Here is a 24,850-nt window from a genome sequence, read left to right as displayed (position 1 = left end):
ACAGCAGGCGGCGTCTCCTTTAAAAGCCGCGAGCGCCGCGCCACGGCGCCGCCGCCGCCGCCGGAGTCCTCGCCCCGCCGCGCTGCGCTGCGCCCGGCTCGCGCTGCGCCCGCCGCTCCGCTTCCCACACCCCGCCGGGGATTGTCAGCCGCCGCCGGACATCGGTCGCCACAGGCTCCGCCGCCGACCCGAACGACCTCGGGGCGAGCGTCTTCCGGATTACTGGGGTCTCCGAGGCACCCGCGCGCCGCAAACCCCCCTCGGACTGGAGTGCCCGGCCGTGCGCGCCGCTGCGCCGTGGCCTCGGCTGCCCGGGCCAAGCCAGAGCTGAGGACCGGCGCGCAGAGCGCCAGGGAGCCGAGCCTGACTGAGCGCCGCGATGCCGATCACCTCCTGCCGGAGGTCGGGGGACAGGGACGCGCCGGCCGAGGTGTGATCGGACCCCAGGCTGGCCACAAAGGGTACCGCAGCTTGGCCCGGGGGCTAGCAGAGCGAGGAGAGAGCGCGGCCACCCGCCTCGGCGGCCCGGGACTCGGCTCGACTCGCCGGAGAATGCGCCCGAGGACGACTGAGCGCCGGAGCCGCGGTGGTCTCAGCAGGCGAGCGCTAATGGGGGTGCGCTGGAGTAAGGCAGAGTGATGCGGGGGGGCGGCTCGCCCGGCACCGAGATCGCCGCTGCGCCCTTCTCCGGACCCGGCGTCGCCCAGGATGGCTTCCCCGAACCATGGGCCGCGGCGGAGCTAGCGCGGAGCGCCCTGCCCTCGCCCCCCGAGTCCCGGAGCCGGTCCCGCGCGGGGCCACGCGTCCCGCGGGCGCTGGTTCCTAAGGACAACCACAGCACCAGCCTTTCCTTTCTCCCTTCCCTTCCCAGCCCCGCACTCCTCCCCTTGCTCGCTGTTGTTGTGTGTCAGCACTTGGCTGGAGACTTCTTGAACTTGCAGGGAGAATAACTTGGTCTCCCCACTTCGTGCCGGTGTCTTTGGACCCAGCCGTACCGCCTCCGAACCCCTCCACTTCTTCGCTGGGCCCGACCCCGAGACGCCGCTCCCTGCGTGAGGAGAGGGACTGCCCGGCCGGCACCCGGGAGGAGGAGGAGGAGGCAAAGGAAGGGAACTCGCTCCCTGCGCCAGGTCCTTCGGCCAGAGCTTTTTCCATGTGGAGGCTCTTTCAATGGACGTGTCCCCGCGTGCTTCTTAGACGGTCTGCGGTCTCCTAAAGGTAGAGAAGGTGGGCCCCGGGCTGGGACTGGGGAGGATGGGCGCGGTGCCCCGGCGGCCGCTGCAGCTGAGCCCTCTGGGGTCCAGCCAGGCCGGACGTAAACAGACCCCTCGCCTAGTCCACGTGCAGCCAGCCTAGCTCCTGCTGGGATGCCCCCTTCCTACCGCTCCCGGTGACCCAGAGACCGGCAACCTCGCCCGTCTGGCTCGCACTTTTCCGCCCCTCCTCCTTCCCCTCTCTTGGATATTTTATTAGGGCTGTTAACACCTATATGATTTTTTTTTTTTTTTAAAAAGGCCAAATCCCCTCGAGAGGGTGGCCTCTGGATTTCACCCGTTAGCTGCCAACCTGTATGCCTGCCCTACCGTGGCCATCCCTTCGCTATTCAAGTTTCTCCGGGAGGTCTGCTGTCTCTAGACAGAGCCGCATCCCATTTGAGACGTTACTAAAGTTGGGGTTCTCTCTGTTTGTTTCCAGGAATTCGAAGGGTAGTAGTTCAGTGCCACCTCGCAATGACACGTGAATTGATATTAGCTATTTATGTAATACCAGTAAGATACTTGTATATCTTGACTGCGTTAAGGGGAAAGGGTCCAGGATTGGAGTGGAGTGTCCCGACCTCTCTGAGGTTAGAGGCGCGTGGGCCACAAGTTGCAAGTGGCTTCGGAAGTTGTGGCCTTGAGTTTACTGGGTCTGGAAGTTGTAGACTTTGTGTATCAGGAAGTTCTATACAGTGCCTTTAAGGAAGTCACATGCACCGTTCGTGCGTATTTATATGCAAGCAAGCGCTGAGCATTGTGTGTTTGGGTTTGTTTAGGGGACAAGCAAGGGGTGTCAGACCCAGTAGTGGTGGTTTTCTCAGGTTTCCTGCATTGGCTGTCAGCGCGGGTGTCACAGAGAAAAAAAAAAAAGGTGACAGTCATTGACGCTGGGAGGGTGGGGGGTGGTACAAAATCATGTCAGACGAATGAAGAGTGGGATGGGAAGGGCTCAAGAACATTCTCCAGATCATTCGAGCTTCAGTCGTTCTGAAGTACCCCCGCGAATGTTGCAAGCCAGTTGGGCACCCTGGAGGAGGAGGCTGGCGGACCAAGCGGGAGCGGGGGCCACAGGGGCTGACGGGGGAGAGGCTGGGCGGGGAACTCGGTGACTCACGTTGGCCCTGTCTGCAGGTCGACCATGGTGGCCGGGACCCGCTGTCTTCTAGCGTTGCTGCTTCACCAAATCCTCCTGGGCGGCGCGGCCGGCCTCATTCCAGAGCTGGGCCGGAGGAAGTTCGCAGCGTCAGCTGGCCGCTCCTCGTCCCAGCCCTCCGACGACGTCCTGAGCGAGTTCGAGTTGCGGCTGCTCAGCATGTTCGGCCTGAAGCAGAGACCCACCCCCAGCAGGGACGCCGTGGTGCCCCCCTACATGCTGGACCTGTACCGCCGGCACTCCGGCCAGCCGGGCGCGCCCGCCCCGGACCACCGGTTGGAGAGGGCAGCCAGCCTCGCCAACACCGTGCGCAGCTTCCACCACGAAGGTGAGGCGTGGAGCGAGTGAGTGGGGGCGGGACGGGGGCGGGGAGTCATCCCGCAAAGCGCCCCACGGTGGGCAGACTGCAGGCATCCCTGGAAGGGCAGATTGGCCGGGGCACGGGAGCTCTTTCCAGTCTTGTCACTGTAAGAACCTTTCTGAACCTGGATATAACGCACTGCTTGTGTGGTGGGGGAACCAGGGATTCCCCATTGGTAAATCCGCACCCTTTTCCTGGCTTGCAGCCAGAAGAGCGACTCCTCCCCCAGGAACTGGAGAGAAATCAAATGATGGGGAAGATGAGGGCAAAAGGCATGCCCCTTAGTCAGCCAACCGAGCAAGAATTCCATGAGGGAAAAGTAAAGGGGTGGGGGGGTGGTGCAGATCGGGATCTCTTTCCGTCTGTTTGGAAACCCTCACTCTATAAATCTGCCTCTCTTGCTTAAGCCAGGGTTTCAGGCTAGACAGCCAAGGGCAGAATTTTCAGAGATTGTATTGAAAAATCAAAGCCCAAGGTCTGAAGTCTTTCTAATTTACAGTTGATCTGGCCCTGCTTTGGAAAATTTCGAATCCCTGTCTAATCCCCGTGGGAGATCAATTCCACAATCAATCTTATTGTTTTCACAATGACTTTCTTGTCTTGTGCTTAAATCTGAGATGCACTCGGAGTAGACAGGGGAAGCCTCCGATAAAAGTTTTTGCAGCAGCTGCCTCATCTCCTTCGTGTGCATTGAAATCTGGATTTTTTTTTCTTGTGTGATACTGGATGTGGTTTTTTTTCCCCCTAAGGTAGGATATCCTGCTTGTTTCATCGCAAAGGCATTTAATGAATATGAAATGTCTTAGAGCTCTTGGGATCGGTTGTACCTACGTTCTTAGAGCAATTTGACAAAAATATGTTCCACTTCAGTTCTTTTTCTACACTTTTAAATGCACCTCTGGCTTAATACAGTCTAACTAGAGCATGGTTCCTACAAGTTCTAGAGAAGGTCACTAAGTTGCATGTCACAGGGCAACCACTTGTAGGATCTTTGGGAGTTGGGAGTGAAGTTCCCTTTTTCTTGCCTTGCCCTGCCCAGGTGGTAAATTTCAAGTGGAATCTACACTCTGTGAGATGTAGAAATGTTTTCATCATAACCTGTGGACGATTAGAGAGCCAGCTCATCATTTCAGCTAATGGTAGTTAGAATAGTTTCTCTGGGTAGAAAATGAACAGGAGCAGCTGTTTCAGCCACCTCTTCTGGAACTATGACACGGAAACCATTTTTTACATTGAAGGTCATGAAGGTCTCGTGTGTCTCTCATAATGTAAAAGGAAGAGCATTTAAATAATTTCACACTGAAGATACTCAGCTGCATGAGGATTCCATCACTGACGTCTGCTTTATTCTTTCTCTTGATCAAAACCGAACAGGCTACAAATTATTTGAATGTGTTGTTTTAATTTAAATAGTGTGCTTAATTAATACCTCAGGTTCTATATCTTTAAAAGTGTCAGTGTTATGTGTGAAATAGTATAGCAGCTGCCGACTTGCTTGAAATCAACTTTCAATGACCTTAGTTCTTAATGCAATTAGATGTTAGAGAAAAGCTATGGAATTTTTTGTCCCCAATTTTAACAAACCCATTTCTTGTTAAGACTAGTATATCAACATTAGGTCACATACTGCACTATTTGAGGACCATTTCATTTTTGTGCAAGCCAGGATTTGTTTTTTATAAACATCCTTGTGGCACACATGGCACTAAGAATGTTTTAATAAACCATGTGATTTGAGGATGCTGGCTTAAGGGCAGAATTCAGTTTATGTAGAATTAATGGACATTTTGGTAAAGGACCAAAGGACCCGATTATAAGAATTACTTGTTGGTTTTGTTTGTGGGTGGGATCTGGATGTTTTGGTGACATTACGAGACAAGAGGTCTGATGAAATTCTGTCAACCAATGTGTGAAGATAATGGGACCACATGGAAGGCGATCTGAGACAAAATTATCAGTTGTCATTCCTCCTCAAACTTTGTCTTGTGCCTTCTGCAATGGCTTTTATTCAGGGAAGCCCAAGTGCTGAAATAATTTTCTTTTTTCCAAGTTGTTAAGAAGTGCTTTGGGCACATAGGCCTCAGGCTACCACTGAGGATAGAAAAATCACTTCTATGACTGGAAGGAGCATTTAGTGCTGTGCTATATAGTGAGAAACACACTGAAATGAGTTGACTCCCTTGGCTGTGCAACAAGGCTTCACACTTTCCTGTCCGATTGGAATATCCAGGGGCCGGGTGCTTGCTCTCCAGACTCTGAAAGGCACAGTCTTCTTCTTGCAGGAAATAACTGAATGATTTGCCTCTATGACAAGAGTTTTGCTAGAGGTTGACCCTGTTCCCACAAATACAATTATTGTGAAAGTATCCATACAGCAAGGAAGTTCAAGAAACAATTGTTGCCCTGTGAAGGAGAACTTGTATCACATTCCCAGTGTGACTAAAGGATTTGGACACTGGACACCCCCAAAACCAATGCTTTCATGGTATACTTCCTTATTGTCCCCAGGTACTAAAGCGTGATGATAGAATACCCCGTAAGTAGGACAGATACTCTATTTGGAAGTGGTTATAGAGGTTGTGGCTTTGGTGCCCAATGGTAGAACTTGCACTAACACTTTTTTTTCTACCTTTGTGAGTGAGGGGTTTCTCTATAATTTCTCTTCCTTTTTCCTCATTGAGCTATTTTTTTTTGTTTTGTTTTGTTTTAAGACTTGCCCTCTGTGTATTTCACTAAGTGGTCAGGACAAGACAAGGGCGCTCAATCATTCCGAAGGTGTTGGAGCTAAGGGTGGGCAGCGGCCGCATCAGCAGGGTTAGTGTGTATGTCCATTATGACCATTATTAGTTCCTTCAGCTGCCATCTCTGTGCTTGTCTTTTTTATTTTCTTTCTTTTTTTAACTGACTCACTTTCACCTTTTTCTTTTTTTTTTTATCTTTTTCTCTTAGAGCTATCAGTTCTATGACCATTGTTTTATATGCTAGAAAATATTATTTTATTATTCTCAGCCACTCATTTTATTTCAGTAATTTCTGCTCTTACTGATTGGCTAGAATACCCCTAGGTTTTGTTGTTTTTATCTTAATGAACACATTTTTATCCAGATAGTGTTGCTGATTTTCAAAGCATAATGATAATTCACTATTTTGCTAAAGCTCACCATACTGTAGGACAAAAAAACAGCCACAGAACATCAGTGGTTCCAAATAAGATCTGCATGTCCCTGCTACTTTGTTCAGCTCATTTAGTTCTGTGCACTGACTGCACCATACTTGGGTAGCGTGATTCTATCTCTTTAGTTGGGAAACAACACACCTCTATAGTTATCATTGTATTAATTATTAGTGTACTCCTAATGGTTCTGACTTTTGCTAGAATTATTGTTTCATTGCTATGTTACCTAGTGCCGTGTAGTAGCCAGACTCTTGGGCACTGCAGGAGACTCACGTTCACAGCTCTGCTCTTCATTTACTAGCTCTGTGACCTTAGGAAAGTCGCATAACCTCTCTGAGCTCCCAACTATTTCATTCACTAAATGGAGATATAACAGTTTCCCTCTAATCAGTTTGTTGTGAGATAATTCATATAAAGTTCTCTGTCCCAGACATGGCACAAAGAAGCATTCAGTACACTAGCTGTCATTGTCACTATGACTTCTTTATGTTATATTCTTCCCTTATCTAGGAAAGAGGAAGCCAGTGTGGACTTAGGCTAGCTGATGGAATTCAGTCTTATCTCTAGGATTATTTTGATAGGTGAATAATTGACAGAGTGTAGATGATTCTTCACTTTTAAGGAGAGGTTGAATGTCCTTGCCTTATTAGTACTGTTTTTTTTTTTACTTCCCCATATATTTGCCGTCATGGCTTCATTTATTTGGTTAAGAACTTTTAAATAAACGTGAAGAACATTTATTTGATTAAGAACTGGGTTCAGGAACCCAGATCTGAGAAAGGCTAGAGTCCTCAAATCCCTTGTCAAGTTCAGATCATTCTATAAGAGTTATTTCCAGAGAATTAACAACTGTATAAGCCCCCAAAATGCATACACCGCCTACTTAGGTAAGTGCTCTATCTATATTTTCAGACTCTCCTGGCTTGCTGGGATAGTTTGCAGAAGTTTTGTTTATTTGCTTTCTTTATTTACTTTATTTCACATAGGTTTTGATTTTTCAAGCCCGAAGAAAAAATTAATGTTGCTCCCTTGCAGGTTAAAGGAAAGGGTGGTAGGTATCCTAACCTGGGCCAGTGATTCTCCTGGGTGTGGGGGTTTCAGAAAACTTCTCACTCTTCTGACCTGAGTCTGCAGTTGGGGGTGTTGTTATATAGGCTTTTGTGCTAAGGGGGAAGAAGGCTCCTTCGAAGAACAGATTGCCTGCAATGAAGCTGAAAAGTCAGAGAAAGGTCTTCTTCACATTACTTGGTACTATTTAACAGTGCGCCCCCCCCCCCCCCCCCGTTAAGGGCATAACTAAGTGATTATCTTTTTTGCCCCATCCCAGGTGAGATTGTGAAGCTCATGAAATTGCTGTTTTTATAGATTAAATCTGGTCAATAGGTGGTGGTTTTACCTGATTCAACTTGATATATAACTTTGGAGGTTTATTGTTCTATTTTCTGCCTCCTTTATACTCATCTTCTGACAAAAATTACCTGTCCCTCCTGCTTGTCATGGAGATTGTCCCTTCCTTGTTATCCTCTGGCCGTGTGTGTGTGTGTGTGTGTGTGTGTGTGTGTGTCCAGGCGTCTGTGGTTTTATAATTTGTTAACAATGTATGGATTTAGATTCAGGGTTTCTGTTGCCATTGTGATTTCTTTGGGTACCTTCATTAATACAGCTGGTCAGAGGGATATTTTGCCTTTTAAAGAAGGGTTCTTAGGTATGCTGGCATTCGGAGAAGTCAGGTGCAGGTCTGGTTTTGGGTCATTGTGTCTGGGGACATGGCTGGGTTTTACTTCACTCCTGTTTCCTCTGGTACCATTTCCTCAGCATCTCTGTTGAAAGAATGCCTTCAGGGCAAAGATCAGAAGGCTGAATTGCAAGGAGGAGAGGAAAGGAACCCAATGCAATCCTTGATTTTTGTTGGGATCCACATAGAGTCCTGGTTCCATTGCTGGGAGGATTCTTTTAAAAATAATGTGTTCCTCGCTTATAGTAGGTTTAGGATGTGGTGGCTCTCAAAACGTTTCCCCAACAGGTGTGGATTAGGAGGCACAGGGACCACGGAGGGCTCACTTCCTGGCCTGACAGTCTCCATGTTCAAGTATGTAGATGAGTTTTAGGAGGTCTTTCTATTTCAAGGGCCTCAATGCATTCCTTGGCCAACACTAGCAAGTCTGCTCACTTTTATATTATTCAACAAAAACACAGTTTCACATGTGCTCCCAGCAATTAGTACTTGAGTATGAAAAACATTACTTAAAACCTTTAGGCTCCAAGGGGCAGTCTGCGAGCTCTCAGCATCACCTCACATGGGAGCTGGCTCGAAATGGAGAGTCTCAGGCCTGACCCCAGACCCACTGAATCAGATCCTGCATTTGCAAGTGTAAGGTGTTTTAGATGTCTTGTGTGAGGGTCAGAGTGTGGGAATCTTCACATTGAAGCATTGCTCCATAATTTGGTATAAACGGCCCACGTGAACTTGCTGCTCCCACTTGGCTTGCAATGATGACTGCTGCTTTGATGATGGTTTACACAGGTCGAACCTTTGAGTGAATGCTCTGAAGTGGTTCTCCTTCACTGCGGCATTTAGATTCTGTGATCAGCTTCTAGCCGTTTGATTTAAAAGGAAAAATACAACAATGAAACTAATGAGAGTATGGTGTCCTCTTATGGTCAAGACACGGAACTATGGCCAACTCGATTTTGTTAGCATTTATGATGGATCCCGAATGAAGCAGATATATTTTTTGACAAATGACAGGATGTGGTAAAGCTAGAAGAAGAGAAACCTAACTATGTCAAATTCCAGTGTTGCATACAATCATGTGTACAATCAATTTAAAAATATTGTGTACCTTGGACGACTTGCAGACTACAAGCACTCAAGGTGCAATGCTGTTTTCTATTGTTTGTTTGGAAAATGGTACTCCTGAATATTAAAATCCAGGAATCCTTAACCAGAAAGAGCTTTTACACATAGCCCACTTTAGTTACTACTTTGAAACAATGATAATAGATATAGACTGATAATAATGCTGTAATAGGATGAGATTATCTCTGTGTTTTGACTATCATGGCATTTTTATAGATTTTTTTCATCTTTTTTTGGGGGGGGTTTGTATCTATTCTTGGGTAGGTGTTTGTTTTTTAATATGATTTATTTTTGTAAAGATAAAGGAATGACAAACAGGAGAGTCCTTTTTTTTTTTTTCTTCTAAAAGCATCTAAAATGAGATTCTGATTTTCGAGGTCATAAGGAGGTGAGAGAACAGACAACGCTTGGGAAGTTGTTTCTTTTGAAATTGTCAGCCTTAATTACTACAGTGTCCCAGCACCACCCTACGTTTCCAAAGAAGCAGATTCCTGGCCATGCTTTTGTCTCTGGATTTTTGAGTAAAATAGTAGGGTGTGCTTTGCAAAATGTCATCATTGATGCCGAGTTTCAGAGTCTTTAATTAGGAAACTGAAATCTGTGTATCGAGATTTGTAAATCATCTAAATTGCAGAGCAATGTTTGAGAATACCGCTTAAGGGATTGACATTAAAGCCGTTTTCTTTTTACGAAATGCAATAATTTCCTCCAATCCTCACTCATTAGACCTCTACTAACTACAGTGCAGACTTTTTCTTTGCCCTAAAGTCTGCGAATTCCAAAGAAATGCTTCACCATTTCCCCCATTATTATAGCCACCTGGAAGGCAGTATTCATGTATTGGAGAAGAACATGAGAATGAATGATGGAATTGTGTTTCATGGTAGGCTCATTGACAGAAATGTGTAGAAAGGGAGATTATTTTTACCTAAACGGGGGGATTTTTATTTTCTGGCTGCAAACTTCTATACGGGTTAAATCAAACCCTGAAATGAAATTTACACATTCTTTTCTATTTTCAGACGGTCATTGCTTATCTTACCCAAGTATTTTTTCTTTTCTTTTCTTCCACCCTTTTATATCAAATTAGAATCTTTGGAAGAACTGCCAGAAATGAGTGGGAAAACAACCCGGCGCTTCTTCTTTAACTTAACGTCCATTCCCACCGCGGAGTTTATCACCTCAGCCGAACTGCAGCTTTTTCGGGAACAGATGCAGGAGACTTTGGAGAACAATAGCAGTTTCCATCACCGGATTAATATTTATGAAATTATAAGACCTGCAGCAGCCAACTCGAAGTTCCCCGTGACTAGACTTTTGGACACCAGGTTGGTGACTCAGAATGCAAGCAGATGGGAGAGCTTCGACGTCACCCCGGCTGTGATGCGGTGGACTGCACAGGGCCTCACCAACCACGGCTTTGTGGTAGAAGTGGCCCACTTAGCGGAGGACCAGGGTGTCTCCAAGAGGCATGTTAGGATTAGCAGGTCTTTGCACCAAGACGAGCACAGCTGGTCACAAATAAGACCATTGCTAGTAACTTTTGGCCACGATGGGAAGGGGCACCCTCTCCACAAAAGAGAGAAACGTCAAGCGAAACACAAACAGCGCAAACGCCTTAAGTCCAGCTGTAAGAGACACCCTCTGTACGTGGACTTTAGTGACGTAGGGTGGAATGACTGGATCGTAGCCCCTCCGGGGTATCATGCCTTTTACTGCCATGGGGAATGCCCCTTTCCCCTGGCCGATCACCTGAACTCCACTAATCATGCCATCGTACAGACGTTGGTAAACTCAGTGAACTCTAAGATTCCTAAGGCATGCTGCGTCCCCACAGAACTGAGTGCTATCTCCATGCTGTACCTTGATGAGAATGAGAAGGTCGTATTAAAGAATTATCAGGACATGGTTGTGGAGGGTTGCGGGTGTCGTTAGCACAGCAAAATAAAATAAATATATAAATATATATATATATATTTTAGAAAGAAAAAAGAAAAAAAAAAAACCCCAAGTTGACACTTTAATATTTCCCAATGAAGACTTTATTTATGGAATGGAATGGAGAAAAGAAAAACACAGTTATTTTGAAAATATATTTATATCTACGAAAAGAAGTTGGGAAAAAACAAATATTTTAATCAGAGAATTATTCCTTAAAGATTTTAAAATGTATTTAGTTGTACATTTTATATGGGTTCGACCCCAGCACATGAAGTATAATGGTCAGATTTATTTTGTATTTATTTACTATTATAACCACTTTTTAGGAAAAAAAAATAGCTAATTTGTATTTATATGTAATCAAAAGGAAGTATTGGGTTTGTACATAATTTTCCAAAAGTTGTAGTTGTTTTCAGTTGTGTGTATTTAAGATGAAAAGTCTACATGGAAGGTTACTCTGGCAAAGTGCTTAGCACATTTGCTTTTTGCAGTGCTACTGTTAAGGTCACAAGTTCAAGTCCAGAAAAAAAAAAAAAGTGGATAATCCACTCTGCTGACTTTCAAGATTATTATATTATTCAATTCTCAGGAATGTTGCAGAGTGGTTGTCCAATCCATGAGAACTTAACGTCCTTATTAGGTGGAATATTTGGATAAGAACCAGACAATGTTGATCTAATATAGAAACCCTCCCCCCTCCCCCCTCAATTTGCAGAAAGAATAAAGCAGGACCAATAGAAATAATTAGGAAAATGATGAACCTGCAGGAAAGTGAATGATGGTTTGTTGTTCTTCTTTCCTAAACTAGTGGTCCCTTCCAAGGGGCTGATCTGGCCAAAGTATTAAATAAAACATAAGATTTCTTCATTATTGATATTGTGGTCATGTATAATTAAAGTTCATATCTAGTGGCCCTCATGAAGACTTGGAAATTGATTTGCATTTAATTTTTACCTCATCTGGGAGCTCTTAGGCTCAGAAGGACCCAATTTTCTAACTGCCTAACACACAGCACAATGGCACCCATCATGTTTGTGTCCTACCCCCTGTTCTCTGTTCAGTCTGCTTGCTTTTCTGTCCAAGGTTATGTGTTTGCACACATTTCTCCAAATGTTAAACGTATTTCAGATAATAAATGTCAAAGCTCTGGCATTTCAATTTATAAAGTCCCATCTGTAAGAAGAGAAAACAATGTGTTTGTGCAGCATTCGCAGTGATTATTACCCTGGGCTTCCAGTTTTTTGCTTCTGCAGTTACCCCTTTTGGAAGGAGGTGGGGGAAAGGCGAGGAATGGTTGGAAATTTACAAGCAAGTCCTTTGGTTATTCATATTTGCGCCAAAGGAAATTTCTAAGGATTTAGTATTTCACATGAACCTCATTGGGGCAGAAAGATTGAAGAGCAAAACAAAGCTACAGAACAGTCAAAACCTGGGGAATCCAAGATAAAGTTTCAGAGATGATATCCCATGCAACAGAGGCCACGGTGCCAAAAAATTAGAAAGGGAAAGTGTCTGAGATCAGCTTCTACAAGGACATCTGCCAATTGGACGGAAGCCCAAGCAGAATGAAGTCAAATTAGGCTGCTCAGAATGAACACTAACCAGTGGCTGAGCTTCCGTGCTCTGGGCTGAAATCAGACCCAAGAAACGGTTCGGTGGGTGGGAATGTTGGTACAGCCAGGGAAGCCAGAACTCCCCATTATTTTACTGGAAGTATTTTAGGTCAGTTTCTAGGACTTTGTCACTTCTGATCCAGCTATGATTGGTGAGGCCTAGTTCTCATATCCTTTCCTTGACCTGCCTTGGAATTGGCTGAGAAAAATAGTGTGTTAGTAATGGAACAGCAGCCTGTTAGAAGGAGAATCTTCCCAGGAACTTGTGACAACCATTAACATAGTTATGTTTTGGGTGTGCGTAGGTTTAATCCTTGATTTAAGATTATGTAGATCATATTTGTTTTTTTTTTTAAAATGAATGACAAGTTTTTATGCCTTCTCCTTTTACAATCTTTTAGTTTCTCTTTATCCCTCTCGCTGTTGTGTGGACGAGGATTGTTAGGGTTAGATCCAACTTTACAGGGCAGGACAGGCTCAGTCCTCCAGCCATTCTCCACCCTTTCTTGCTATGGAAATGAGGGATACACTGCGCAGTCCTAACCACTTAATAACCACCCGTGTTTTCTCATCTCCAAATACTCAAGAGAGGGAGAGGATAGCACAAGAATTTATATTGAACTGGCAGTTGATTTGTTTCATTGATTCTGATTTTTTTTGTTAAAGTGGTTTTTATTGGTATCAACTCAAATGTGTCCTCTTGCATGCTTTGTGTGTGTATAAAAACATATATATATATGCACATACAGTATATACTATGTGTAAATACACATGCAGAATTATGTAATATATATTACATATGTGTTGATGGCGTTTTCAGTTTAGTGTCAGGACTTTGCAATAATTGAGGACTCTGACCCTCTTGGCTGCTCACTTGAGAAATGGAATATTCTTCCATTTTACGTTCTTACAGACATATTGACTCACGTTCTTCATTCTAAGAAGAAGAAAAGAAACATGTCATGACTAACCCCATGACACAGACTCTCTTGAATCTTCAGTCACTATTCAGTAGAAACCTTTGAATCCTTTTAGAGTTGGTGTTTTTAAAAGTGTAGTCGTTTCTGCATTGGGGGGATCACCTTTCAAAGTTGATTAAATTGTGTCATCTGTTTTTGTGCTTTTCCTGGCCGCGTCATGCGCCTCCCTGGCCTGGCGTTAACCTGGAAGGTGGGTCCAGGATGCTCTGTACATTTTTTTGACTTCAGAATGGGGGAGGGATGCTTTACACATTTATCTATGCGTTCATCTTTTCCTAAGTTCTACTCTGATTGCTACTGTACATTGTATCTCAAGAGGCCAGGAGTGCGGAGATGATCTGTAAATCTGATCTATGTAGCAAGCTACATAATCACTAGATAATCTAAGTGTTTTCCTATTTTTCCCTCCGTTCTTTATTGGAGGTGGAAAAATCATTTGTGCAATTTAAAGCACTTTGAAAAATAGCATATTTCAGCCCTGGCCGGTTGGCTCAGCGGTAGAGCGTCGGCCTGGAGTGCGGGGGACCCGGGTTCCACCCCCGGCCAGGGCACATAGGAGAAGCGCCCATTTGCTCCTCCACCTCCTTCCTCTCTGTCTCTCTCTTCCCCTCCCGCAGCCAAGGCTCCATTGGAGCAAAGATGGCCCGGGCACTGGGGATGGCTCCTTGGCCTCTGCCCCAGGCGCTAGAGTGGCTCTGGTCGCGGCAGAGCAATGCCCCAGAGGGGCAGAGCATCGCCCCCTGGTGGGCAGAGCATTGCCCCTGGTGGGCGTGCCGGGTGGATCCCAGTCGGGCGCATGCGGGAATCTGTCTGACTGTCTCTCCCCCGTTTCCAGCTTCAGAAAAATACAAAGAAAGAAAAATAGCATATTTCTATTTTATAGTCATATTAAGATATTGACTCACTGAATGTTAGATGCCACAGCCCCCCACCCCACCCACCCCACTGCACCACTGTCTGTTATAAAGCCCAAGGAACACAACCTTGCAGTAAAGATTAAGTGTAGAATAAGTGTGACACGGGTGAGCAATCACAAAGCAGTAAGAGTGCCCGAGCGCTACTCCTTTTCCGTTTTATTTTTTTGCAGGGGGCGAGTGGAATGAGATGGGGGATGAAATGCAAGTCAGCTTCGCCGGGGTAAATTGCTTTCCTTTTCTCTCCACCCTGCTGACATAAATTACAGCCTTCTGGTATTCTCCAGGGCAGAGTTTCTGACCATCTCCCGGCCCCCCGCAAACTTCAAAGTGAACTAACTACCTAACTTGGGGGACCAATGCTTCAAGGAAGACTTCTTAGATTTTAATGTGCATATGAATCACCAGTCCTGCCTCAGGGAGAATGCGACGTTACTGTGTATACAGACCCCATTGGGATCGTGTTATAATATAGCTCCTGTCTCAGTCGGTCTTGGGTGGGGCCTGAGAGCCTGCATTTCTGACATGCTCCCTGGTGAAGCAGTTACTGCTGTCCCAAGGACTCCGCAGAGTGGAAAGACTAATAATTATCTTCTTAATCACAACAACAGAAAGTTGGACCACGTTTAGGCTCCTCTAACAAGTAGCACTTAGAGGGGAAAATAAGCAAACAACCAAACCCGTACACAGGATGGCATTTCAATACATCTCACCATACCTGAAATGATGCCCTACATATTTTTTTTCAAAGGCATTCTTTTCCCCCACAAGATGACTGGCAATTTTGTGTTCTAGCCACCCTCAGACATGAAAACACTTGGTTGCTTATCTTGTAAAATCTGCTCCGCTTGCTTGCTCGGGCATGTACGTAGTCAGTTTAGTCAAATACGTGTCAGTACATCTATGTGGATGGGGGAGCAGGTGCAAGCCCTTAACGTACTTTAAAAAAGTTTAACACTTAAGTCAGTCCACTGAGTTGATCCCGTGTGATCTTAGTGCCAAGCGTCTGAGTTAAAAGTTTTCCCTTTGAAGGCAGCAACTAGATGTCATACATTTGAAGCATTTGTTTATACTAAAAATGATGCTTGACTTTTTTTTTTTTTTTTTAGTTCTAAGACAGTTCCCTGTACAACACCATTGAGCCTAGAGGGAGCTAGAAAGCTGCCCAAGCTGGTATTTGAGATTTGATTTAATGGAGACTGGAATTCACGATGCTGCGGCTGGCTTCGAATCAGGTGCCGAAGTCAATGGGGCTTAGGCTACCGGTAGCCAAAGGAAACAAATTCTCACTGCAAAGGGGAAAACTGGGAGTCCCACTGAAAGGACTTTGTGTTGGCCCCTTCTCGTTGGCCAAATGTCCTGTGAGGGTCATCTATTTGGCAGCCTCATTTTACTTTAAGGGGAACACTTTTGAAGATGTCTTACAAGCAACACAGATTTGAATATCTGTTGTAGAAATACTGGAATGAATGAATTTCTAATTTCAGATATACTATCTGCATATATGTATATTATATAGAAATTTTGATTTCTTCTTTTCTGAAGTCCAAATGCTGAGTGTAGGGTGCCTAATTATTTATTCATTGGATTTATCATTTCGTCTAGGTTTCTATGTTTTGAGCTGAGTCCCTCCAAGGTGCTTAAGCAGCGTGCCAGACACTGACTTGAACACCGCATCCAGCCGGTGCCCGTGCCCCGGGCCCCCCTCCACGGCAGTGCCAGGAGCGCATTATTGTTGCTGTGCGCGCTGATGAGATCTTTCTGCAAACCAGCGATTTGCTTAAAGCTTCCCTCGTAAGGAGCATGATCTCATCTGGACTGCATTTACACTGGAACTACTTGGCCACAACACTATGAGAGAATAATTATTGAACTATTTTACTGTACAACTATTTCCAAATTGTTGATTTTTTATTGATTTCAGGAGGCAAGCTAATTGCCCCATGGCAACTTGATGTGAACGTTTAATGAAGATCAGGAAACAGAGTTTATGAAAAGCTTTTGTATAGTAACTGCAAAGTTTCAAGAACTGTTTTATACTTCCTGACAGTGCTGGGCTGAGCTTAATGGTTTGTTTTTATTACTTAAGAGTGTAAACCTTGCTTTAGCCCAGTGTGTGGAAACTATACCCTCATCCCGCATTACGCGTTTTCACGTTGCTTTCTGCTCCCTCCCAACTTCCTTTCCTGCCATCTACACTCGGGGACATTTTCCTGCATTCATTGTCTGAAAGCGAGTTTCTCTCTCTGCACGCTAAGAATCTGAACACACGCGCACACACACTCATGAAGTTAAGTGTCTGTATTGTTTCACTTTGTTTTGGGTGGAGTTTCTTTACAGCACTTGGTTGCTAGACAACCAAGCCGACCAAAGTTAAAGATTGAAAAGGCATTTTTAAAGATGTTAAATCTTGGCAGCCAAATATTTTATCTTTGTCTTTCTACAGAAGGCTTAAGTTTTCTTACCAGGTTTCCCTAGCCTTTTGTTGGGTAGGTGGCTGGCTGGTAGGGGATTTTTTGACGTCGAGCTCTTATGCGTTATATGTTTGAGAACTTTCTGAAGTGTTGTTCCCATTTGCAGGAACACGCTTCCCACCTGGATCTACCAAAAAAAAAAAAAAAAAAAAAAAGCAGCTTAGTTTCCAAGGGTGTGTTTTAAATCACTAATAAAGTCGAGCTCCAGCTCACAGCTGCTTCAATTGTTGCAACGCACAGAAGGGGAGAAAGAAATAACTTTTTGAGGCAACATTCAGCAACACAAGGCTTGGGTTTGTGGAGAACACCGTCTCCAGGAAGTTCTGCGTTTGTTTTTCGGGTAGATAGTATTGGAAATGTTTTCTTGAAAAATTCTGAAAGGCCTAATTTTAAATCAAAGTCATTTAAATTGCTCATTTCGGTGAGATGTTTCAGGAGCGTGTTATAAATACACGATCTTTATACATCTGCCAAGTTGGACGTGTGTTCACAAGTTCATCTGGCATGTGTACACAACTCGCAGCTGACGTGCTTACCCCCCTCCGGGTCTGCCCCTGTCCCTCGTTCATCCTCTGAGATGCTGCCTCTCTGTCTCCCCTCTTTGTGGGGTTCCCTCTGCTGGAATCCAGTCAAATCCATGGAAAACTTGACCGACTTGACTGATTCATTTACAGGCGGGATTTCCTGGCGTGGGGATCAAACAGGGAGCCCTTAAGTTTGTTCATCATAGAATGTGTTGGAAATTAGGATCTTCTGAAGCCCGTTTGGCCTGTGCATATAAATCTGACAAAATGTTCTCCTATAAAGAAAACTTAGCACCAAGTTAAAATGGCTCAGGTCACTTGGTGTCACAGTGAGCCTACATACAGTCCTCATCAGCACGTTAGGATTCTCAACGTTAGAAGTTGTGACAAGAATGAGGCTGAAACACCAGGGCCCTGAAGTGAATCAGATTGCAGACCTCTTTACAATCAATGGGTGAACTAAAGGGAAATAGGAAAACAGGCCCAGGAAACAATGAAGTATTTTCTTGTCTCATAGGATTTGGTGTATGTTTGCTTCCTGAAGGTAGCCTGGCCAAATTTAATAAAAAAAAAAGGGGGGGGGGAGAGAGTTGAAGAAGATAGGGGTTGTTTCTGCTTAAAAGTAAACATCTATCTATCTGTGTATTATATATCTCTTTATACACACATGCACACACACAAGATCAATGCAGCTTTCATGAGCAGAGGGGTGATTTTTAAATACTATCTTAGCGCAATAGCTTCTTGGTGATGCTACAGGGTGTTTACCTGTGTAAATACTTTTGATGACCCCCTTTCCATCCAACTGTGAAGAAAGAAGGCTCTCAGCTGAAAAGAGAGCTGAAGGCTAAGAATTCTAGAATCCTCTCACCAACAATAGCAAGCCTAAGGAAAGTATTTCCCTGCCGTGAGAAGATACATCTCTGGTAGCTTGTCATACTAGATAACACCTAGGTTAGCGCCTGATCCTCTGTTCTGTGAGCACCCTTCAAGGAATATCACTTGGAGCTGGGTGGAGACCCGGATGTCTGAAGGACACTTCTCCTGTGCCTTGTTTAACACCCTTTGGTATACTCATGAGTCCACTGAGGTACTTTTAAAGACATGGCATGAAGGAGTGGGGAGGGTATTGGTAGATGTTTCTGAAATACAATCAGGTGCCTTCTCATAGAGTGGCAGGCCGTGTCTCAAAGAGCTCCTGTTCCCAGATAGAATGTTGAAACTATGACACAGCTGTTAACCTTAGGAAGACTGATTAAGGAACTGCTATGGATGGAGTACATGTCCAGGTATTACGTACCATTTCTAAGAAGTTTAGGGGGATGGTGGTGTATCAGCCTCAGTGATGTAGAAATAAGAATCTTCCTTTAGGGCAGCTGTTGCTAAAACACTGCCCTCCGAAAGTCACCTACCTGATAGATCTGTGAGGTGAGGTTTTGACCTCTGGGTCCCAAGGAGTCAGGACCCACAAGGCTGCCCAGTGATGAGGTAAGTTACGTGGTGGTTCTTCTTTGTCAGGAGTAGAAATTGGTACCTTGAATCTTGTCCCCATTCCTCATCCAATCCTAAAAGAACGAATTAGAATTTTCCTATCCTTCTCTTCCTGTTTTATATTCCTCTCTCTTCCTCTCCCTCGGGTTCTCTTTTCCTTCCCGGGGCTATCAGGACTTTCTGTGGGGATAAGGAGATATTTTAAGAAAAAAGGAGCTGGAAAAGCCAACTAGGTTTGATACAAAGGGAGAAGGATTTGGTCTTATGTTGTCACAAACCTAAGAGAGTTTGTCGGGCCCAACTGCAACTATGCTGAAGGTGTCTTCTGGGATGCCTGCATGGAGAAGGAGCAAGATGCTATTGTGGTTTCTCTTCTCCATGGTGATGGAATTGAGTTTTGGGCGAGGAGTGACTCCACAGACGTCCCTCTTGGAAAATGCTAGTGGTGGGGGAGAAGACGCTCTCTTGCCGTCTTTAACCCAGCCTCTGGGATGCTGGGAGGAAGGGCTGACCCAGCTGGTGGGGGTGTGGTGGGTGGGAGGGAGCTGGCAGCCAATTGGCCTTCCGCAGAGTGTAAGCTCAGAGCGGTGTTTCTGTGTGGCAGCCAGAAACAGTGATTCATTTGATTTTAATTTTGACATTAGTATTTTTCTCATGACTCATTGATAATTTCGTATGGAATTTAAAAGGCTGAAATAGTTATTTACTTTTTAGGAACTTAAAATATTCATCAGGTGGAATTCACTTTTTTCCCTTGAAATAGAAGATGCTTCATTTAAAAATAAATAAATAAATAAATAAATAAATAAGGAGGAGGCAATTTCCCCCTCCCCCCTCCTAGTTCCCACCTGTTCCTCCATCCCAGCAGATTTCTCACTCCTGTTAACTGACAGGTAGCCTGTGCCATCTTAATGTTTCTCTTATCTTGAATTCCTTTCACCACTAATTATAAAAATAGCGGTAGGTATTATTTTTTTTTAATTTTTTTTTAAATTTTATTTTATTTTTAATTTTTTTATTTATTCATTTTAGAGAGGAGAGGGGGAGAGAGAGAGAGAGAGAGAGAGAGAGAGGAGAGACAGAGAGAGAGAAGGGGGGGAGGAGCTGGAAGCATCAACTCCCATATGTGCCTTGACCAGGCAAGCCCAGGGTTTCGAACCGGCGACCTCAGCATTTCCAGGTCGACGCTTTATCCACTGCGCCACCACAGGTCAGGCAGGTATTATTTTTAAGAGGTGTTTCTTTATCAAGAAATTCCTCTTTCATCCTATGTTTTGAGAATTTTTAACATACATGAAAAATGCATTTTATGCTTCCATTTCTGTGATCATGATTTTTATTCTTCAGTTTATTAATATGGTAGATTATGTGAATTTATTTTCAAATAGTCAGCCAGACTTGCGTGACTGGAATCATTCCTGCTTTGTTATAATACTTATTTTTTCATGACCAATGGACTTTATTCCAGCAATACAAGGTTGTTCAACATTCAAAAATTAATCATTGTAATTCACCATATGTATAGGATAGAGAAGAAAAGTTCTATGATTATCTCAAAAGATTCATAAAAAAGCCTTTTATGAAATTCAACATCTATTCATGATTTTAAAAAGTAAAGAAAGGAAAAGTCAACTCTCTGTAAACTAGGGATAAAGTGTCTTACTGACAAAGGACATTTAAACCAAATAATACAACTACAGTTAACATCATATTTGATGATGATTGACTCAGTGTGTTTCCTTGTAAGATTAGGAAGAATAAAATGAAATGATGTCACTCTCACCACCTCTGTTCAACACAGAACTGGAAGTCCTAGCCATTGCAATAATCTAAGAAAAAGGAATTAAAGGCTTAAGATTGGAGCAGAAAAGAATAGCACTGTTTGTTTTCTTTAGAATACATGATTTCCTACTTAAAAAACTTAAACAACTCTATGTAACAGGCATAGAACTAATTTTTATGGATGTATATATTTCTTAGAGTTTATCACACTTTACACTTGAACTATTGTACAGATTATATAAAGTATGCCTCAATAAACTTTAAAAATACAAATATAATCTGGCAGACAACAAGTTAGAAATAACAGAAAAATCAGCCAAGGAGATTGACATATAGTTCTCAATAAAACAAATAAAATAGCTCTGAAACATAATAAAAAAAAAATTGTCTCACTAAATTAATGTAACTCATTATCTGATTATCTTGTTAACAAACATTTTTTAAGTATAGAATACATGAAGAAAAATAAAAGACTTTTAAGTGTGACTTTGCTGCATCCTCAAGGAAACAACTCCATTGAACTATCACCCAAATCAAGAGATAGAACATTACCAGTCTCCAGGAAGTCCCTATTGTGTCTCCCTCCAAACTAGCCCCTTCAGACTTTCCCAAAGTTAATTATTATGCTGTCTTCTGAGGATATAAGTTGCTTTTGAGTATTACATAAATAAAATGGAAGAATATATATTCTTTTGTGTCTAGCTTATTTCGCTTAGTTTATGTGTGAAACTTATTGACTGTAGGCCCTGGCCAGTTGGCTTACCGGTAGAGCATCAGCTGGCATGTGGAAGTCCCAGGTTTGACTCCCAGTGAGGGCACACTGGAGAAGCAACCATTTGTTTCCCCACCCCTCCCTCTTCTCTCTCTCTCTCTCCCTACTGCAACCATAGCTTGAATGGTTTGAGCAAGTTGGCCCTGGGTACTGAGGATGGCTCCATGGCCTTGCCTCAGACACTAAAATAGCTCAGTTGCTGAGCAACAGAGCAGCCCCATATGGGCAGAGCGTCACCTGTTAGGGGACTGGCCGGGAGAATTCTTATTGGGCCGCATGCAGGAGTCTGTCTCTCTGTCTCCCCACCGCTACTTAATTAAAAAATTTTAAAAATTATTAAAAAAGATATTATTGACTATATTTTCTATGCTGTACATTACATCCATCCTGGCACAGCCTCCCTATTCATCCAAGTTAGGCACTCCAGATGTGCACACCCCCTCATGCCCATGTTGGGTGTGTACACCTTCCTGTTGTAGCTGAACCTTGATTGCTGTTGGCATATCAATGTGAGGAATTTATCCCCCCAGACTGATCGGCTGCAAGAACTGGCTGCGATCACTGGCCACCATGGAGAATCAGCTGTGCAGGGGTCCACCCGACAGAGCAGCACTAACTGCAGTGGGGCTCTGGTCCCTGCTTAGTCTACCCCTTGAGTGTGTCACTTGTGGAGGTAGTTGAGTAGTGCTTCTATATGATCTGGAGCTGTCCATCAGGTGCATTGGCTCTGGGGCCTCCCAGGAGTTGTTGGTCAAGGTCAGCAGCCACTTGTGTTCTGCCCAGGGCCACCCAGCAGAAGCTACAAAATGATCTGTGGATGGCTGCTACTTGTACTAGGCTTGGAGGTGCCCCGGTGAGGCCAAGCTGTGAACCAAGGCCGGCTTCTGCTAGTGGAAGGCCTGGGGCCACTTAGCAAGAGGTATAAGGCATGCTGAGGCCAGATGATGTTTGAGAGACTTTAGGAAAATCTGCAGCATGAGCCAAGACAGACCATTCATATGGAAAAGCCACTGGAACCAGCTTGAATGGGCCCAGTGGTGGGATTCAACTGTTTTGCACTGGTTTGGCAGAACTGATACCAAATTTTTTGTTGAGTTCAGCAAACCGGTAGTTAAAATGGCACTTGTAATCAGAGTTGTCTGTAAGGTGGGTTCCTGGGAAGCTGACCAATGTGGAAATCACAAATTTCATTCCTTACTCTTTTTTAACATTCATCTGCACAACAGCGTATTCTTTTTTTTTTTATTGATTTAAATTTATTGCGTTTACATAGATTCAAGTGTCCCACCGAATACATCCTCCCGCACCCCCGAATTCCCCTCAACATCCTTCTTGCCCCCTCCCCCAAAACCCTCCCCGCTTTCCTCCAGGATTTGCTCTTCTGCTCTCTATAATGCTGTTATGTATATATAATTTCACCAAGCTCTTTCCCTTCTCTGATCCCATCCTCTCATCCCCTTTCCCTCTGTTCGCTTGCCCACTGGTCCCTTTGATCCCTCCTCTGCCTCTATTCTGTTCCTCAGTTCACATTGTTCATCACAACAGCATATTCTAAGTGTCCATAGTAATGTTCATTCCATCCGTAGGTGAAAAAAATTGCAAGTGAGGATGCTAATCAAGAAGCAATATGGAAATGTCTTAAATAACAGCTTTATTGTTTTTTTGTCAGATATTATTTAATACTTTTTCATTTTTCAGTATATATATATATATATATATATATATATATATAATTTTTTTTTATTAAGTGAGAGGTGGGGAGGCAGAGAGATAGACTCTTGCATTTACCCCAACCAAGATCCACCCAGCAAGCCCCTACTAGGGCGATGCTCTGCCCACCTGGGGTCACTTCTCTGTTGCTCAGCAACCGAGCTATTTTAGTGCCTGAGGTGAGGCCATGGAGCCATCCTCAGCACCTGAGGCCAAATTGCTTGAACCATTTAAGCGATGGCTGTGGGAGGGGGAGAGAGAGAGAGCAAGAGAGAGAAGGGAGAGGGATGGAGAAGCAGATGGTCACTTCCCCTGTGTGCCCTGACTGGGAATCAAACCCAGGACTTACATATGCTAGGCAACACTACCGCTGAGCCAACTGGCCTGGGCTGGTATATCTTTTTTTTTATACTTAAAACAGTCATTAAGGCAGAGAACCAGTTGTTACATTATTTTAATCTCACCACAGGATGGGCTCTTAAATTTGGGTGGGGCAGGGTCTCAGGGCATCATCAGGGCGGTGAACAGTGTTAGCCAGGTTGATGGGGTCTCGGATACAGTGCTTGCCTGCCAGCTCTGGTGGTGGGGATCTCAGAAAAGGTGCAGTGGCCTTTGCTAATATATACTTTTGCCTGGCAGAACACTGCCCCCAAGTCTCGCTCTGATGCCAGACAATTCAGTTTATTCCCATATGTTCTTGGGGCCTTTTGAGCTGCTGCCCCAGCACTGGAATGCAGAGAGAAAGAATCCAAGTGAGTCCATGTGCTGGCCCTTTAAGAGGAGCTGCCTCAGACTCCAGAAGCCCTTCATCTCCCTCAGCCTCAGTCCTCAATAGTTTTTTATTTTTCTATTTTTATATTGAGTTTATTGGGGTGACATTAGTTAATACAATTGTATAGGTTTCAGGTGTACAATTCTATAACACATCGTCTGTACACTGTGTTGTGGGCTCACCACCCCAAGTCGAGTCTCTTTCCATCACCATCTGTACCACCCCTTCTACCTCCACCCCTTCTACCTCCTCCATCCCTTTTCCCTCTTGTAATCCCCATACTGTTGTCTGTGGGTGTTTTTTTCATTTCCTTAATCCATTCACCTTTTCCCCATCCCCTCTGACAGCTGTCGGTCTCTTCTCCATATCTATTAGTCTATTTCTATTTTGTTTGTTTTCACAGCCAGAAGTTATGGGGACTCCTCTTCCCCATAACTGGAACCCTGAGGGCCTGGTGTTGGCCTGGGACTCCTTGCTATTCAGGGGGGACTTCCTGCAGCCGAGATATCTCTCCTGATTTTAATCCACCACAGCTGGGTGTGGGACCAGCCCGTCCTGTGACTCTGTCTCTCCTATCCATCTCGACCTGTATTCTTTTTTAAATCCCCAGTTGCAGGACTTCCATTCAGCTAGAATTTGTGGGAGGATGCAAATACCGCATTTACCTATGCCGCCTCTTCACTGCAAGTCCAGGAATCATAATACATTTTATACCTTGCTGAATTCTCTCTGTCATATATTATGAAGGATTTGTTTTTCCATACTCCTGAGGGATAGTGGTCTACAGTTTTCTTCTTTTTTTCTTTTTTTTTTTGGGGGGGGGTACGACTTTTGCCTGGTTCTGTTGTGAGATAGTACTGGCTTCACAGAATGAATTAGGAAGTGTTTCCTATTCTTGAATTTTCTGGAAGAGAGTGTATACAATTAGCATTAATTCTTCAAACATTTGGTAGAAGTCTTCAGTGAAAACATCTAGGTTGAAGATTTCTTTTTTGGAGAGGTTTTAAATTATAAATTCAATTTTAATTTTTAAAATAGTTATAGGGCTATTCACATTATCTATTACATG

The 24,850-nt window shown here is 44.2% G+C and overlaps 1 protein-coding gene across 2 annotated transcripts; it reads left to right on the top strand.

Annotated features, from left to right (window-relative positions):
• Positions 1–1,079: 1,079 nt before the first annotated feature.
• On the top strand, positions 1,080–11,493 carry BMP2 (bone morphogenetic protein 2). Of its 2 annotated transcripts, none has more exons than XM_066235965.1 (3): positions 1,080–1,218; positions 2,391–2,740; positions 9,899–11,493. In XM_066235965.1, exons 2-3 carry the CDS (start codon positions 2,398–2,400, stop codon positions 10,741–10,743), a joined length of 1,188 nt encoding a protein of 395 aa, XP_066092062.1. In that variant the 5' UTR covers positions 1,080–1,218; positions 2,391–2,397; the 3' UTR covers positions 10,744–11,493. The 2 variants fall into 2 exon arrangements, with proteins under 2 accessions (XP_066092062.1, XP_066092063.1); XM_066235966.1 differs by having other exon boundaries at positions 1,099–1,227.
• Positions 11,494–24,850: the final 13,357 nt, after the last annotated feature.

Source organism: Saccopteryx bilineata, chromosome 6 (genome assembly GCF_036850765.1).
Source record: "Saccopteryx bilineata isolate mSacBil1 chromosome 6, mSacBil1_pri_phased_curated, whole genome shotgun sequence".
In the NCBI taxonomy this organism is placed as follows: domain Eukaryota; kingdom Metazoa; phylum Chordata; class Mammalia; order Chiroptera; family Emballonuridae; genus Saccopteryx; species Saccopteryx bilineata.
The sequence above is the reverse complement of the archived record's forward strand: the minus strand, read 5'-3'. Positions and strand labels throughout refer to the sequence as shown.

Bases quoted from the DNA above. Each gene is read 5' to 3' on its own strand.
- BMP2 (XM_066235965.1), top strand. From the start codon at position 2,398: ATGGTGGCCGGGACCCGCTGTCTTCTAGCGTTGCTGCTTCACCAAATC. The intron at 2,741-9,898 runs GTGAGGCGTGGA...ATATCAAATTAG, and splicing joins GCGCAGCTTCCACCACGAAG to AATCTTTGGAAGAACTGCCA.